At 41.5% G+C, this 14,593-nt stretch overlaps 1 protein-coding gene across 1 annotated transcript; it reads left to right on the top strand.

Moving 5' to 3' along the window:
* The first annotated feature begins 589 nt into the window (after positions 1-589).
* On the top strand, positions 590-12,717 carry cxcl12b (chemokine (C-X-C motif) ligand 12b (stromal cell-derived factor 1)). The gene is made up of 4 exons (XM_041933057.1): positions 590-713; positions 3,257-3,374; positions 7,740-7,823; positions 9,472-12,717. Exons 1-4 carry the CDS (start codon positions 647-649, stop codon positions 9,509-9,511), a joined length of 309 nt encoding a protein of 102 aa, XP_041788991.1. The 5' UTR covers positions 590-646; the 3' UTR covers positions 9,512-12,717.
* Positions 12,718-14,593: the final 1,876 nt, after the last annotated feature.

The following is a 14,593-nucleotide window of genomic DNA, read 5'->3' as shown; positions in this document are numbered from 1 at the left end:
CAAGTCCTCATAATGTAAATCATTACATTTTAGTCTGAAGACATGAGTTAAGGTTAGTTTTGGCATTAGGCAAGTAGTGGTTATTGTTATGGTTAGAGTAAGTCTCCAGGAAAATAAGGTAAGTCTATCTGATGTCCACAAAAGTGGTGGAAACACCACTATGTGTGTGCGTGCGGATGTGTGTGTGTGTGTGTGTGTGTGTGCATCCATGTCTGGCAGGTGGCAATAAGAGGCAAAGAGGAAAAAAGAAAACAGGAAACAGAGGAGAGAAAAGGATGTCAGAGAGGCTGAAACAGATCATCAGGAGAGAACTGGTGGAAAATCAGCGAAAAAGAGAGAAAGAATTCCCTTCAGACTTTCTCCTTGAGTCCCAGCCAACACATTTACAATCGAGGAAGTCTGTGCTGACTAGCTGCTGCCGCTCCCTCCCCCTCCTCCCCTCCTCTCACCTCCTCTCCCCTCATGCTGGGACCCCCCCTCCTTCCTGAGAAAGTGGGACTCCCTCCCCCTCCCTCCTCACTCTCTCTCTCTCTCTCTCCCATCTGAGGATTTAACTCAGCTCGGTGCGGAGCTGGCGGTCACACTTGTGCCCTGGATTGTAGCAGATAGAGAGAGCAGCCCTCCTGCAGCCTGTTAGCCCAACACCATGGATGTCAAGCTGCTGGCTCTGATGGCTCTGCTGGCCGTGGCCACGCATGCACCAGCCTCCAACGGTGAGTCCAGGAGCTGGGCGGGAGACTTGGGAGGTTTCTAATGGTTCACAGACTGGATTTTAGGCCTAATTATTTAACTGCATAAGCTGTATTAGTCTTATGGATGGGGAAAGGATTTAGTTGTGTGTGTAGTCTGGATGTTAAGGCTTCTATCGTTTTGTCTCAGTTTCTGCCATGTGGATTTTTTTTTTTTTTTTACATTTCTGGATTCAGTCAATGTTAAATCAGGCAAATAGCTTTGATCTAAATGAAGATTATTTTTAGCTTCATGTTTTAACTTCTTTTCCATGATCAAAGCTTAATTTCTGACATCGTTTGTAGTTCTCCCAGGTTTGAGACACCTGAATGTTCATGATTTGATGAGATTCATTTGTTGCAGACCCCTTTTTGACAAAGTCCTTGTTGCACTTGTGGCTGTTGAACTCGAGCACTTTGATACCCTGCTTTGGTTTGCTTTTGTTTGCTTTTGTTACGTCTCATGTTCCTCACCAAGGTGACTCTCAGCTGGTTTTCTCAGTTCTATGTGACAGCAAATTGAATATCTTTGGATTTTGGACTGTTTTTGGAGCAGTTTGAAGATGCTGACTTTGACTCTGGGAAATTTTGGATTGTGACATTTTATTGGCCAAAAAATTGATTGAGAAGATAATCATCGTATTAATCAACAATGAAACTAGTAATTATTTGTGGCCTCAGATTGCTGGTTTAGTTAAATTAAATTACAACATATTAACAACATATTAACTGTAATCAGTAATCTCCTGCAGGGTTTTGTAATCTTATGTTACACATGAGCAGTAAATCAGGTTGCAACTGTCCCAGTAATCATTACATTTAGTATTTTCGACTATAAAATCCTTCACGTCCCTCAGGAGGACTGCAGTTCCCACAGTGACCCCACATTAATCTCCCTCATGTTAACCTTGGTAGGAGACAAGCCGGGGTGTTGGGTCGCCTGGCCAGCGTTATGCTAAGCTTGTTGTTTCGGCCCCTGTAAGACCCCTGACTGCATATTAAAGAGTTGGGTCTAAATGTGTGTATTTGCCTTTTCCCTTTGCTTTCTTTTAATTAGTTTCTAATTAGGGATAAACAATGCGGCGGTGATAGCAGTGGATGCTCGCTTCTGGCCCCGGTGCTGCTTGCTGCATAATGATCCCTTAGTTTGCATGAGAAAAGACCCTGAACGGGTGTGAATCATTAGGCTGATATTACTGAGGATTTAGCCATTTGTGGCAGGACATTTGGTGTTGCATTACAAACATGCATATCAATAGGAATATGCTGAACTCCAGAACAAAGGTCTGTTTTACTTAGACGAGATGCACTTGATTTAGTTCATTTCTGTGTTTATCTGGGCAGGAAATGGTGGACACAAAGAATGAGTTGTTGCATCTTGCAAAATATCTACAAAATGATCCCCTGCTTTGTGAACTTTTATGATTTTTTGACACTCTGCAGCTTTGGTGAAGCATTTTTTCCTCTTTTAAACCATGTGTATGTAATATATTGAGTGGAGCACTGTACAGCATCAAGGCCATTAGGATGGAGTCCTAATTTAAAGTTTTATTGCAGGGTGTTCCTCTTCAGCTTTTCACTGACATTTTTACAGCCATCATCATTTCTCTGGAAAATCTGTAGACTGTAGATTTTTCAAATCTACCATCAGTTTGTAATTGCGTGTACTTGCGGTTATTAGTTTGCATCTGGGGTCCACTGGGCCCCCACAGGCCTCCACGGAAGCGCAGGGGTGATTTGTAATCATTTTAAGAATGTACTTGAGGTGATTTCCACAGAGGCTGTCTGAGCCGCTGAGTGCTCCTTCATAAAAGAGGCAAATATTGGAAATTGAATGTCAAGGACCCTTCTCCTTTAGAGTGGCCGGGCTGAATGCTCTGAGAGTGAAAAGCTGAAATTCTACGTGTGTGTGTGTGTGTGTGTGTGTGCGCGTGTGTGTGTGTTTGTGTGTGTGTGTGTGTGTGACACTGGTCATAAAGGTTCTAATCTCTTTTTAATGAACATGTTGTGCAGAGCAATAGCAGGTAAACTCATACATTCCCATGCTAAAAGGCTTGTAAAGGCTTGTTACAGTAGATTAAACATGCTTTTCATTTGTCCACTGAGGGAAGTGATGCATTTAATCACATCTGAAGCAAAGCAGAGGTTACTGTGTTTAAATTTGGATTTTAATTTAAGTTGATGTAGATTTTTAAATCCTCACATGAACCAGAATGACCCCTCCTCTGTTTCATGAACAATGAAACGTCTAAATTTTTCAAAGAAAAGTTGAGACATTTACCACACAGCAGTCGCTTTATCTGCTTCTAGAAAGCAGAATTATTAAAAATAACCATGTGAATCAAAGTGAGCTTAGCTTTATGAATCAGTTCAGTGTATTTGTAAGTGAGCTGAACAGCTGAAATAACACCTCACACCAAGTGTCTTTTGAATGCAGTCTACTTATTTTACCAGCGTAATTTCTCCTCTTGCAGTTTCATGACTTCTTCTTTGACTAATTTGCAGCTTTCCTTGTTGTGTGTTTGCAGCAAAGCCCATCAGTCTGGTAGAGCGCTGCTGGTGTCGTTCCACCCTCAACACGGTTCCTCAACGCTCCATCAAAGAGCTCAAGTTCCTCCACACGCCCAACTGCCCCTTCCAAGTCATGTAAGTAAATGAGTGGAAAATGACTGCGGCGATAAGCTTGAGGAAATGTGCTTCCTGATGTGAACGTTTGATGAAGGCTTGCAGGATTCTGTCACTTTTCTGGCTCTTTTTAAGTTCGTTCTTTTAGAAAGTAACTGAATTATTTCTACAGAAGAAATCCTGCCATTGCAGTCTTGGGCCTATTGAAATTCATTTTCAGAATCTTAGGATTAAATTAACATTCAGCAAGAATGTGAAATTTTATTTATTGAACACTTCAGAAATTATAAAAAAGACCAAAAAAAAAAAAAATCAATAACACAAACATTACATAAAAGAGCAATGAGTGTCAAAAAATAACTTCAAAATGTGACCAAAAACCATACATTTTTTTCTGGTTAAAGGCAGTGAAAAAAAATCCATGATTTATATCCATTTATTAACAAAACTTCCACAATTTTTGAGGCCTGTGTCGCATGATATCAAATCCTTCTGACTATATGTTTTAAGCCTGGTGCTTCGTTATCCTTACTTTTTACTTTTTCTTTACTCCTTCTTTCCGTCACATTTCACCATTAGTTTGGTATATAAAATAAAAACATGCAGCGTCGACAGACTGAGAGTGGCCGTGAGGTACAGTGTTAATATCCTTCTATTCTTTCCCTGATGTGAGGCCCGAGTCTAAAACAACACGATCCTCTCAGAAAGAGGAAAGCGGTGACGGCCGGAGCTCGAGGGGGCCGTTTATGTTTTGCAAAGGAAGCAATAATTAAGGGTCAAAGTGATTACCTTTGTATTTCTGCTGACCTCCTGTGTCCCCTATTCACTTTTTTTATTTCCCGCCAGCAACATTGAGTATAATGTCACTGGTCTGGAACACATTAACTAAAAAGCCTCATTTATTTGCTTGTAGGATAGAAAAGAATAGATGGCAGAAGCCTCAGAGCCAAAAGGCTAAAAGGCTGTGGGGCTTTTGCCAAAAAGGGTGGGGGGGGGGGCTGGTGACTGTTCGAGTGAATGGCAAAAGGTCAGAAAGGACACACAGCGCACCGGCCAGGCCACAAACTCCCTCTAACCTCCCTGCAGAAAGCTGCCAGAGGAGTCAAGAAGCCTGCAGAGCTGCTCCGATATCTCTATTGAGGCACATGAAAGAAAGCCAGTAACACTACACCCTCTTCCCTCCTCCCCCCAGTGTCCCACCATGTGCCCTCATCCTAGCCCCCCCCCCCCCATCCCATCCCAGCATGCTGTTGGTATTAACTTGCTGTGAAGTAATTACTACCTGCTGCTCGTGGAACTCCGGCCCTCAAATTCCAGCCAAGTCAATTAGGGTTTAGGCTCTCGGTTGGTCACCCAGACAAGCAGACAGATAAACAGGATGAAGGGAGACACATCAAAACAGCACAGAGCTCCCGAGCGGAAGAGCTGGCCACCCCTAATAAAATACAAGAGGAGGGGAAGAAGGGGACATCCCAGGAGGAAAAGCCAACACAGATCCTGTTACTGAGCTGTTTGGCCTCCTGACTCGCATGTTAGTTTGAGGGATTTGGGGCTGATGCTCGGATTGATGCTCCCGAACTGCTCTTTTAAGTTTAGGGGCCATTTGCTCATTTGCTCGCGTGTGTGCATCTAAATGGGGTGAGGAATAGGGGAGGCGGCATATTAAAGGGGTACGAGGGGGGTTGAAATTGAATCAGAAAGTGGTGAGGAGGCAGGGAGGAATGTGTTTAATTTGCAGAGTCGTGTGATGGAGAGATGGAGGGAGGAGAAAGAGGAGCAGCGAGGCGAGACGCCTCTTGAGTTGTTAACTCTCATACACGACCTTTTGCCACCGAGGTGTGATATCCACATGTTTGGAGGGGGCGAGACCCCGCTGGCTGCCCCCTGCTCACCCCAACAGAGCTGAAACCCACCCAGCAGCAGTGTCTGATAATGGAACAAATCCTCTACTAAGTATTTGGCTCAGCTTTCCATCAACAGTCCGGACTTTGCTCGCTCAAACACACACTGTCTGTGACCTCAGAGCTGTTCATCATCCTAAAATCCTGCAGTCTCATGCTGCAAATAATATCCATTCTGATAAACATGATCGATCAACATTGGAGTTGTGAAATCCAATTTTTCTCCAAGGAAAAATTACGTTCTTTTTAAGGAGAATCTATAGAAACGTTAGGTCGGTTCATCGGATACATGAAGCATAAAAGAATTGTGGCAGTTATAATAATGTTTGCAGCAATGACTCAAAATGCACCGATCAATGTGTGATAATCTAACTAACATCATTTAGGAGCAAAGGTTTAAACCAGCATGACCAAAATGCTCCCCCAGTACAAACTCTGCACCAGACTGTGAGTTTAGGTGCTGTGTGTGGCGTGTAGAGACAGCTTTGCTCTCTGTTTCCCCGAGTGGAAACAGAGAGCTGTGATTCCTCACCGCAGACCGGAGGCTGACAGCCTGCTATGTGCGGTAATCCTCTGGTTTTCAGATGGGATGTGTTGTAGGATGTGCTGAGGTTTTCAGAGCTTAGCCGAGGTGTCTCTGAGCTCAGCCCCCATAAACCATATCAGATATGTGCTCAGTTCAACATCAAGGGTCCAACTGTAAATAGAGCTGATATTTTTTATTTTATGTCATGATATACACTAATAAAGGAATTCAGGTTCCTTCTTTGGTTAAGAATAACGCTGGTCAGCTGCTGTTAAATCGAGCAGCACCGGTGTGATTTCTTGCTCTTGACGTTGAGCTGACGGCCTGTTAGAAGCAGTAATCCTCCGGTTTTAACTCTGATGTGTTGTCAGATGTGGTTTTTGCAGAGATGAAGTTGAGCTTTAGTTGAAGTGGGCTCTCATAAAGAAATAAATTATATTAATGTGATTTATCAGCTATAAAGAAGCTTAAGTTCAAGATATATCTTAAGAGCATTATCTCTTCAATGTCAATAATATCACCTCCCACACATATGCATGGACTTAGAGTGCCGCAGGGAGTTATAAATGTTACTTAAGGCACCTTTAGGTTTAAAAGACCATACCAGCGGTTTATGTGTTTGGGTTTAATAACTGTAATTGCTCATATTCTACATTTCTGCCCACTATTATCCAAATTATGGCCTACAGTGGGTTTTTAATTAATTTTCCTACATTACAAGAAGAAAGTCTTCTCCATTCACTTCAGCTGCTTATGCATCAACCTAAAGAGAGTTGAAACTTGTTGAGGAAGGTGATCCATCTCAGTGATGAATTCATCACCTTTATTTTGAGTCAAAGTTATCTTTATTTTTGCCCGGTGTTGCAAAGTTGTGCTGGTGCGTTCCAACATCTCAGCGGAGGTTTGAACATTTTCCCACACAGCGATAGTGCAACACTGAAAAGGTGAAGATGTCAGAGGGTTTGTTGGCATGGATTAGGGAAATCAACTTAGAGCATGCTTTTAAACAGAGGTTCTCAAACCGTGAGGAGGCAACTGAGGGAAAGTTGAAGGGAGGAGGGAGAAACATCGTGTGAGGCGAAGGCGGTGTGTGAGGTGAGAGGCAATTAAGGTACTTTAAAGTCCTTAGCGCCCCACTGCTGCAAGAAGTGTCGCAACTCAGAACCAGCATAATAATAGGAGTGATAAAATCAATTAATATTTGCTTTTTCATGTATCATCAATAATTCTTAGAGTAGGCCGGGATTTTGGGGGTGCTCAGTGGTCTCAGCTTCGTCTGAGGGGGGGTCCACGGTGTTAGACTTTGAAAACCCCTGAATTAGAGATTAGTCTACAATCTTTTAAAATAATAACAACAAACTTTTTATATAGCACCTATAGCTAAACATGCAAACTATCTGTGTGGTCCTTAAGAGGCAATTAATCACACAAACAGTTTAGTTCCCTTTTCAAAAACTAAACCCACCTGCTCATCTCAACAAAACGCCTAAAATGGAAACCAAGAGACTCCAGCGAGCTTCTTTAAGGATCCTTCTTAATTAAAATGCCAGTCACATTTCCTTGAGGTTACCGAGAGGTCCTGTTACAGCTTGGTTGACCACACAGCTAATAAAATAGATGCAATCTCTGCACTGTGCACCATCACCGGATGTTCGGCTGCGGAGAAAGCCCCCAAGGTGAAAATATTCTCCAGCACACATCCTTGAAACTGATTTATTGCATGTGAGTTTGGATTAGCCGAAAATACTTTTCCCCCTCTCTGTCTCTGCTGCTGCTGCTGCATCATGTGAACACTGGTAGAAAAGGTAAAAATGCAAATATAAGCCTGGATGATTAAATGTGAAAGTCACACAAAATAATTACTGTCTTAGCAGTACAATGCTTCTATTAGGAAATTTTAGCAGAGATTGTAAGAATGTGGCGTCTAATCCCCCCCATTTCTACTTTTTTCTCCTGCAGTGCCAAGCTGAAGAGCAACAGGGAAGTTTGCATCAACCCAGAGACCAAGTGGCTGCAGCAGTACTTAAAGAACGCCATTAACAAGTAAGAAAAAAGCTCCCTGCTCTCTCTGTCCAGACACAAGCATGACAACGAAATGAAATACAGCTCTCTTCTCCGCTGAGTTTGGATCTTCCAAAGAAGAAATAAACCACTGTTACAAATGGCCATTCCTCAGCTTCCTGCCGACAGTTGCTCTCTGAAATCACTGATGTGGTTGATGTAAGCAGCTGAGTTATTATCTGTGAAATAATTAGCGTCCAGTAAGAGCAATGATAAATCAGCCCCTGGTATGTCTGCTTCCTTCTTTCTCATAAGCATGTGTCTGAGACTTCAGCCAAGACTGCAGAGGAGTCAAATGTTCATCACTTTTACCCTCTCGGCCCGCTCACAGTAGTAAACCCACCTAATTATGTGTTTATTGTATGTTTAACATTATTTTTTTTATTCTTAACAAGCAGTTTCCACATGATTATCATCACTAATTGCACATCAGCGACAGAGCTGTCGCAGCTGGGGGGCAGCACTGTGGGTGAAAAGTGTTCATAGTAAAAAGTGCAGCACCTCGTTCAGTTTTTAATGAGCTATGCGGTTAAAATTTGTGCATTCCTCATAAAAGAATGCTCCCAACATGTCTGGTGGCTGCATGTCTGCTTCTTTAAACACCATAAACACTTAAAGCATAATGTGAAAACAAACCAAAAAGCCAACTATGGAGTTTTATGAGATATTGTTTGTTAAAGGACCTGCATGAATACAAAATTTTTTAAACAATGGAGTCTTATCCTGGGAGTTATCACAGTTCACTGAGGCTGGCATGTGGCACAGCAGCAAACAGTCTATCAGACTGTAAAACAGTCATATTCTGTCTACTGTGTGTGTTTCAATGCATACTGTATGTGACTATCCATTACACATCGCCAAGCAAAACCCGTCCAGCCTCCTTTAAAGCTTTTCCAGCAGGTCTTTAATGTGAAAATGACTAATACTGCGGTTGCAAGGTTCAGCATGGGAACATAGTTAAGTGTGTTTGTACTTTTAAGGCGCACCTGAATGGATGGAGTGAGAGTAACTTTAAAAACTCACACCACAGCCTAGTGTTCCAGCAGACATAAGAGAAATGGCCAAGAACACATAGTGAACATGTAAACAGCAAAGTGCGCTTACAAGCATGCAGTGTGTGTGTGTGTGTGTGTGTGTGTGTGTGTGTGTGGCTGCTCTTTATCAGAATCACCCTTTTTCATGTTCAGTTACAGTTACTCATAAATTACATATATGCCATGATGTTCACCTATCAGACCTGTTGGCCGACACCTGAGGCCCCTAACAGGCCCGAACTGCTCTGCTGAGAGCAGGAGTTTTCAACAGGAAGCTGCACATTCATTCATGTCTGTCAGACGTACATTACCAACCAGATATTATGTTTATGTGCTACATTTTTTCTCCCAGTCACTATTTTGAAAGGAATCATTACTGCTGTCCGGATTCTGTACCCCAGCATTTTTTTTTTTAGTTTAGGAAGCATGATGTTAATGTACAAAGGATGTTAAAGGATTCAAATTTGATTATACAGTATACAGTAACAGTTTATACATTTGCTGTAATTGCTGGTACAGGTTTTATCAAAACCTTCTTCTCTTTTCTTGCTCTTTTCACTCAAATTAATAACGTGTCGTTCTGAATCTCTCTTCAGGGTGAAGAAAAACAGAAGACGCAACAACAAGAGAAACTAAACACGAGGGAAGACATATCTGTCGTCAGACCTGGCGTCTCCGGGTCGAACCTGTATACCTCCCTGTCACTGCTATGGATGTATGTAAACACGCTGTATGTACCTGTCCACCTCTCTGGACCGCTTGCAGAACCAGCACTTCACCGCCAAACCGTGCCATCCCCGCGCCACCGCCCATCCCTCTGGACACCCACACAGCTCACCCCCAGCTCTCCATGTTAGCACCAAGTGCAATTATAGCTTTGTGTTTGTGTGTGTGTGTGTGTGTGTGCATGGACGTGCATTTGTCACGTTGTGAGTTAATCAGTTTACACAGTCACATTGTGGGGACTTGCCTTCCTTCTGGGGACAAAACATAATGTCCCCATATGTTAATCATTAAATTTTAGACTTGGGTTAAGGTTAGGTGAAGGTAAAGGTCAGGGTTAGGGTTCGGCAAGTAGTGGTTATAGTTATGGTTTGAGTAAGTCTCCAGGAAATGAATGTAAGTTGATGTAATTTCCCCATAAATGAAGGAAACACGACTGTGTGTGTGTGTATGTGTGTGTCTGAATGTGCTCCACATGAAACAACTCTGACTGACTGTGTGTGTGTGTGTGTGTGTGTGTGTGTGTGTGTGTGTGTGTGTTTCATACTCTCTGACTTCACGCAGCCATAAAGGAACAGTTTGAGCTTTTCTCCCACTCGAGGCTTTGTAGGTAACGCTACCTTCACTTCAGATTAACTCTAAACATGAGCTGCTGAAACATTCACACAAGCCTCCAAATGTGGCATCATTCACAAATGATCTGTCACACTTACAGCAGCACACTTCCTTAAACTTGAGTGAATTCAATATTTGGGATGGGGGTGTTCCAGACTTTAATGTGAAGACTTCTGATGTGAGGTGAATTTGGCATTACTCCAGGGGCAGACACAGAGAGGCTGGCCAAAGCGGTCACATGCAGTGACTTATCAGGGCAGGCCATGCTTTAAGCGCATCTTGAACTGTCTTCAAGCTTCCTGCACCATCAGGAACAAAACAGATGGAAGCTCACACACACTGCTAAGAAACAAGCACTGATCTCATGGTGCTATATATTCACTACAAAGGGCCAGAGCCATCGACATCGTTAGATTTCACTGTTTACTTTATGCAAGATTTAAGATGGGATGCTGTGACCCTCATGTATTTAATGAAACACACTTATGTTTTTGCCAGTCATGGAATACTTAAAGCGCTGTCGTTAGAGTCTGATATGAGAGATGAAATGGAAAGTTAAGGTTAAGCTAAGGCCATGCTGTACTGATAAAGACTATAAAGAAGAGGAATACAACACTTATCAATGCAGCTTTTTTTAGTGATTGAACATATCAGTAAAGAGAGACCAAATATTTATACAGTAAAACATGCAACATGAAGAAACCTCAAAAAGCATGACTTTTAATTTCATTTATTGTTCGAAAACGATCATCATAATTCTCATTTTTACATCAAAGGGACTGTAGGGAAATGTACATCATGCATATCAACTGATCTGCAGTATTTTCATACCAACACCTGTCCTTGGGAGGAATGAAAAGCTAAAACAATTGACATATAAAACAATGACAAAGGTCACAAAGGGAATGTTCACGGCGGCAAAAAGAAAGTTCCTGATTATCCTTTTTTATATATATTTGAGCCACTTTATTATCAGATGTGTCTTTAAAATGTAATGGTTTTATTTTTATATTGTGCATAATCTTACTAAATGTTTTTTTAATGCAATGTACAGCAGGCAGCAGATGCTAAATGAAGGCTAGTCCATAAAATGCAAGAAACAGTGTTAAACTTCATTTTTAAGGTTTAATGCAATATTTCACATATATGTGACGGTTTGTTTGCGAATATGTTACACACAGTATGCAACACGTTCCTTTACCAAAGGAATAAAATGCTATTTTCTATCTTTTTTCTTTTTTTTTACAATGTGGATAAAACAATTCAAATATAGTCTTCCTGGTTTGTTGTTCTCTCCATGCTGTTTCCTTGTCAACCAGTGTGAGATGTAACAAAGGTGAACTGAATAAAAATCTGTCAAGTCCAACACACAGTGACTGAAAACAAAAGCTGCTGTCGTTGTGCTCCGTGAGTCAGGAAAGCATTCAGATCAGCCCACCAGCCGTCCCCGTCCAACACTCGATTCCATCTTTGCAGAGCTTTACTGAGGCTGATGTACGATGTGTCAATAGAGTCACTGAGCCAAAGCAGAACAAAACCTTTGAGTTGAGATCCAAGCGACCAACATGTGCTTTCAATCTGGACACTCCCAGCACCCCACGGACTTTCTTTTCAATTTCACTCAACCGCTGCCATGCAGCAGAATTAGAGCCGTTCCTTTTTTTTTCCTCTCTGAGATTGTAATGGAAGTCCTGCTGCTTGTGGTCATTGTTATGGTCTCTTTTTTTGTTTTGGTTTACATGGTCTATTTGCAGAGTGCCTGATTATAGGTGATAATCACATCAATTTACAGCTAATGTTGCAATAATCCTGTAAGTGTAATTCATTTCCAATGAATGTAATAGAAGTTAACGGACATTCATTTTATATTATTGGACTAATTCTATTAAACACATTGCTAAATAAGCTAAAATGTTCAAAATGGACTGATATGCAATGAAAAATTTACTTTCATTGCATCCTTTTATTAACTGTAGAGTTACATCTAGAAAAACAACTGTGTTGTCGCCTCTGTAAACCTTCTAATGGATGTGATCATTATCTGACTAACAGGAAAGAGATGTTGCATTAGCTGTGGTGAAACTTTGTTAATCACATGGTTAGCAGCATTAGTTTCATTACTGATCTATGTTAATGAATTAGTTTTATTAATCAGACTTTAAGTGCTCTTCTGTTTAATACTGTGGCCCCTGTGGCAACATTTAATATTTCAGACAAATATGTAGACTCCTTTATCGTCGTGCAAATTAGAGCTTTTGCCATTTACACATTCAGGTTCACATTTATTCACCGCGAGCTTGTTAATAAATTAATCAAAGTGGGTGCATGTGTTCTACTTTGGACCCCGAGACAATGTGAAATAACTTTATTTCTTTCGAGGCAGCTTCTGACACATACTCTTCATTTACCTGAGATGTATTAGAGTATTATCCTCTGTATTGTCACTGTTGGTAAACCAAGAGGAGGTATTTTAGCCATGATATTCAAGCCCTATTTTCAATAAAATCATATGAAACTAAATCAGTTATGTCTGTGTTTCTATCTGTCGTCTAGAAGACTTTAGTGCCTCATAACATATTGGGTAAGCAATTAATCTGCAGATGAGGGTAAGATGAGACAAAACGTTTCAATGGATGTCAGTTTTTGGCATCCATTTTTTTTTAGCCTAGCTGATTGCTGGAAATGTCTTTTGTTACAGAACAGAACAGAAACTGTTAAAAGGAGCAAGAAGCAGCAATCAATGACAAAACAAGGCAGTCCATAAAATAGGTGTTTCAAAAAATGTGAACTATGCTGATGGGTCCAGTCGTATTTTGGATTATGTGCACACACACACACACACACACACACACACAGTCTCCTCTGGGTCGTTACCTGGCAGACATAACATATTAATTCGAAACAAATTAACAGAAAAATATCCTGGATAGAGTATCACCCAACAAGTTATTCTGGCTGACCTGTCTGCAAAAGAAGCCTTTTAACACATCCAGCAGACACAGAGCAACGTGAGCATCCCAATGGAGTCGAGTTTCTGCCCAGTATTCATTTTCCTTTTAGTTTTAAATTGTTCCTCCAACTCCTGAGAAAAATATCTGGGTCTTGAGCTTATTAGATGATGGTTGGATGGTTTCCTTACCGCTGCCTGGTTTATTTTAGCTCCTGGCACTCTGTTTGTCTCATGTGTGGGTGCTGGTAAGAACCATGAGAGTCTATGTGGCTGCATTTTTGGGCTGCAACCTCTGGGCAGTGGGTGTATCACCCCCCAGCCAAAAATAGTCCACAGGTGAGGTTGGGACAAAAAAGAAGAGACCAGGTACCAACCGTAAGCAGCATGCATGCAAGAGGAAGCTGGAGATGGACAGAGCATCAAAAACTGTCTCCAAACAGTGACTGACAATCTCTGCATAGTGTACCTTTAAATTTGATGGGAGCAAAGGAGGAAGTCAGGTGACAGTGTCATACAGCAACAAGGTCCACATAGGGAGGAGATGCTGGGGAGGATGCTGTTCATTTCCTTTTTATTGTGTATTAGTGTTTATTATTGTAACCAAGAGGCACCAGGACATGGACAAATGATGTATTTTTTTCATTTAAATTAGACTTAATACTGACTGCTAAATGGTCAGCGACAACATATTTCATTTATTTTCCAGCCAATATCCACGCTTGTAACAGCATATTTTTATGGTTATATTAGACACTCAACACACTCGGGTGGGTTGAGGGAAAGATCATGGTCACAGTCAAATACTGAAAACGTCTAAAAGTGACTTTAAGCACGAGACAGGACATATTTAGCATATTAATATACACTAATATACCAAAGTGCTATGTGAGATGCAAATCCCAGTGTTGTATCAAACTCCTGTGCTTTGTACACCCCCCCCCCCTCCCTATGACTTCCATGACATTACAAAAGTGTAGTGTTTCCTTACTAGGAAAAACATTACCACTGGGATAATCATGGCAGCAAATTCGTAGTATATAAATGTCATTCCTAGGAGACACGGTTGCTATGTGGAGGCATGAAAATCAAATAATACTAACATAGGTAAAAGACACACAGTCGAGTGTTGATTCTTAGTGGGTGTAGCAGTATGAAGGACCTACTTCACATTACAGGGAGTGGTTTAATAGCAAAACCTTAAATATCGCTTGATGCAGTTTTGAAGTGAAAAAATGCCCTCGCAGAAGTGCTGAGAAATGCCTCTCTGTCATGAGTAGTTATTTACTCACATTGATGGTAATAAAAAGTGGCTGCGCCACACCTCGGACAGGTGGGTAAGCTGCACCACAGACCGTGCAGCCTCTCTTTCCACAGAGAGAAGTAAATCACAGGAGCCCAGATTTACCAATGCACCTTCTCCAACACAAACC

Source organism: Chelmon rostratus, chromosome 3, assembly GCF_017976325.1.
Source record: "Chelmon rostratus isolate fCheRos1 chromosome 3, fCheRos1.pri, whole genome shotgun sequence".
NCBI lineage: Eukaryota > Metazoa > Chordata > Actinopteri > Chaetodontiformes > Chaetodontidae > Chelmon > Chelmon rostratus.
This window is presented reverse-complemented; position numbering and strand designations above follow the sequence as displayed.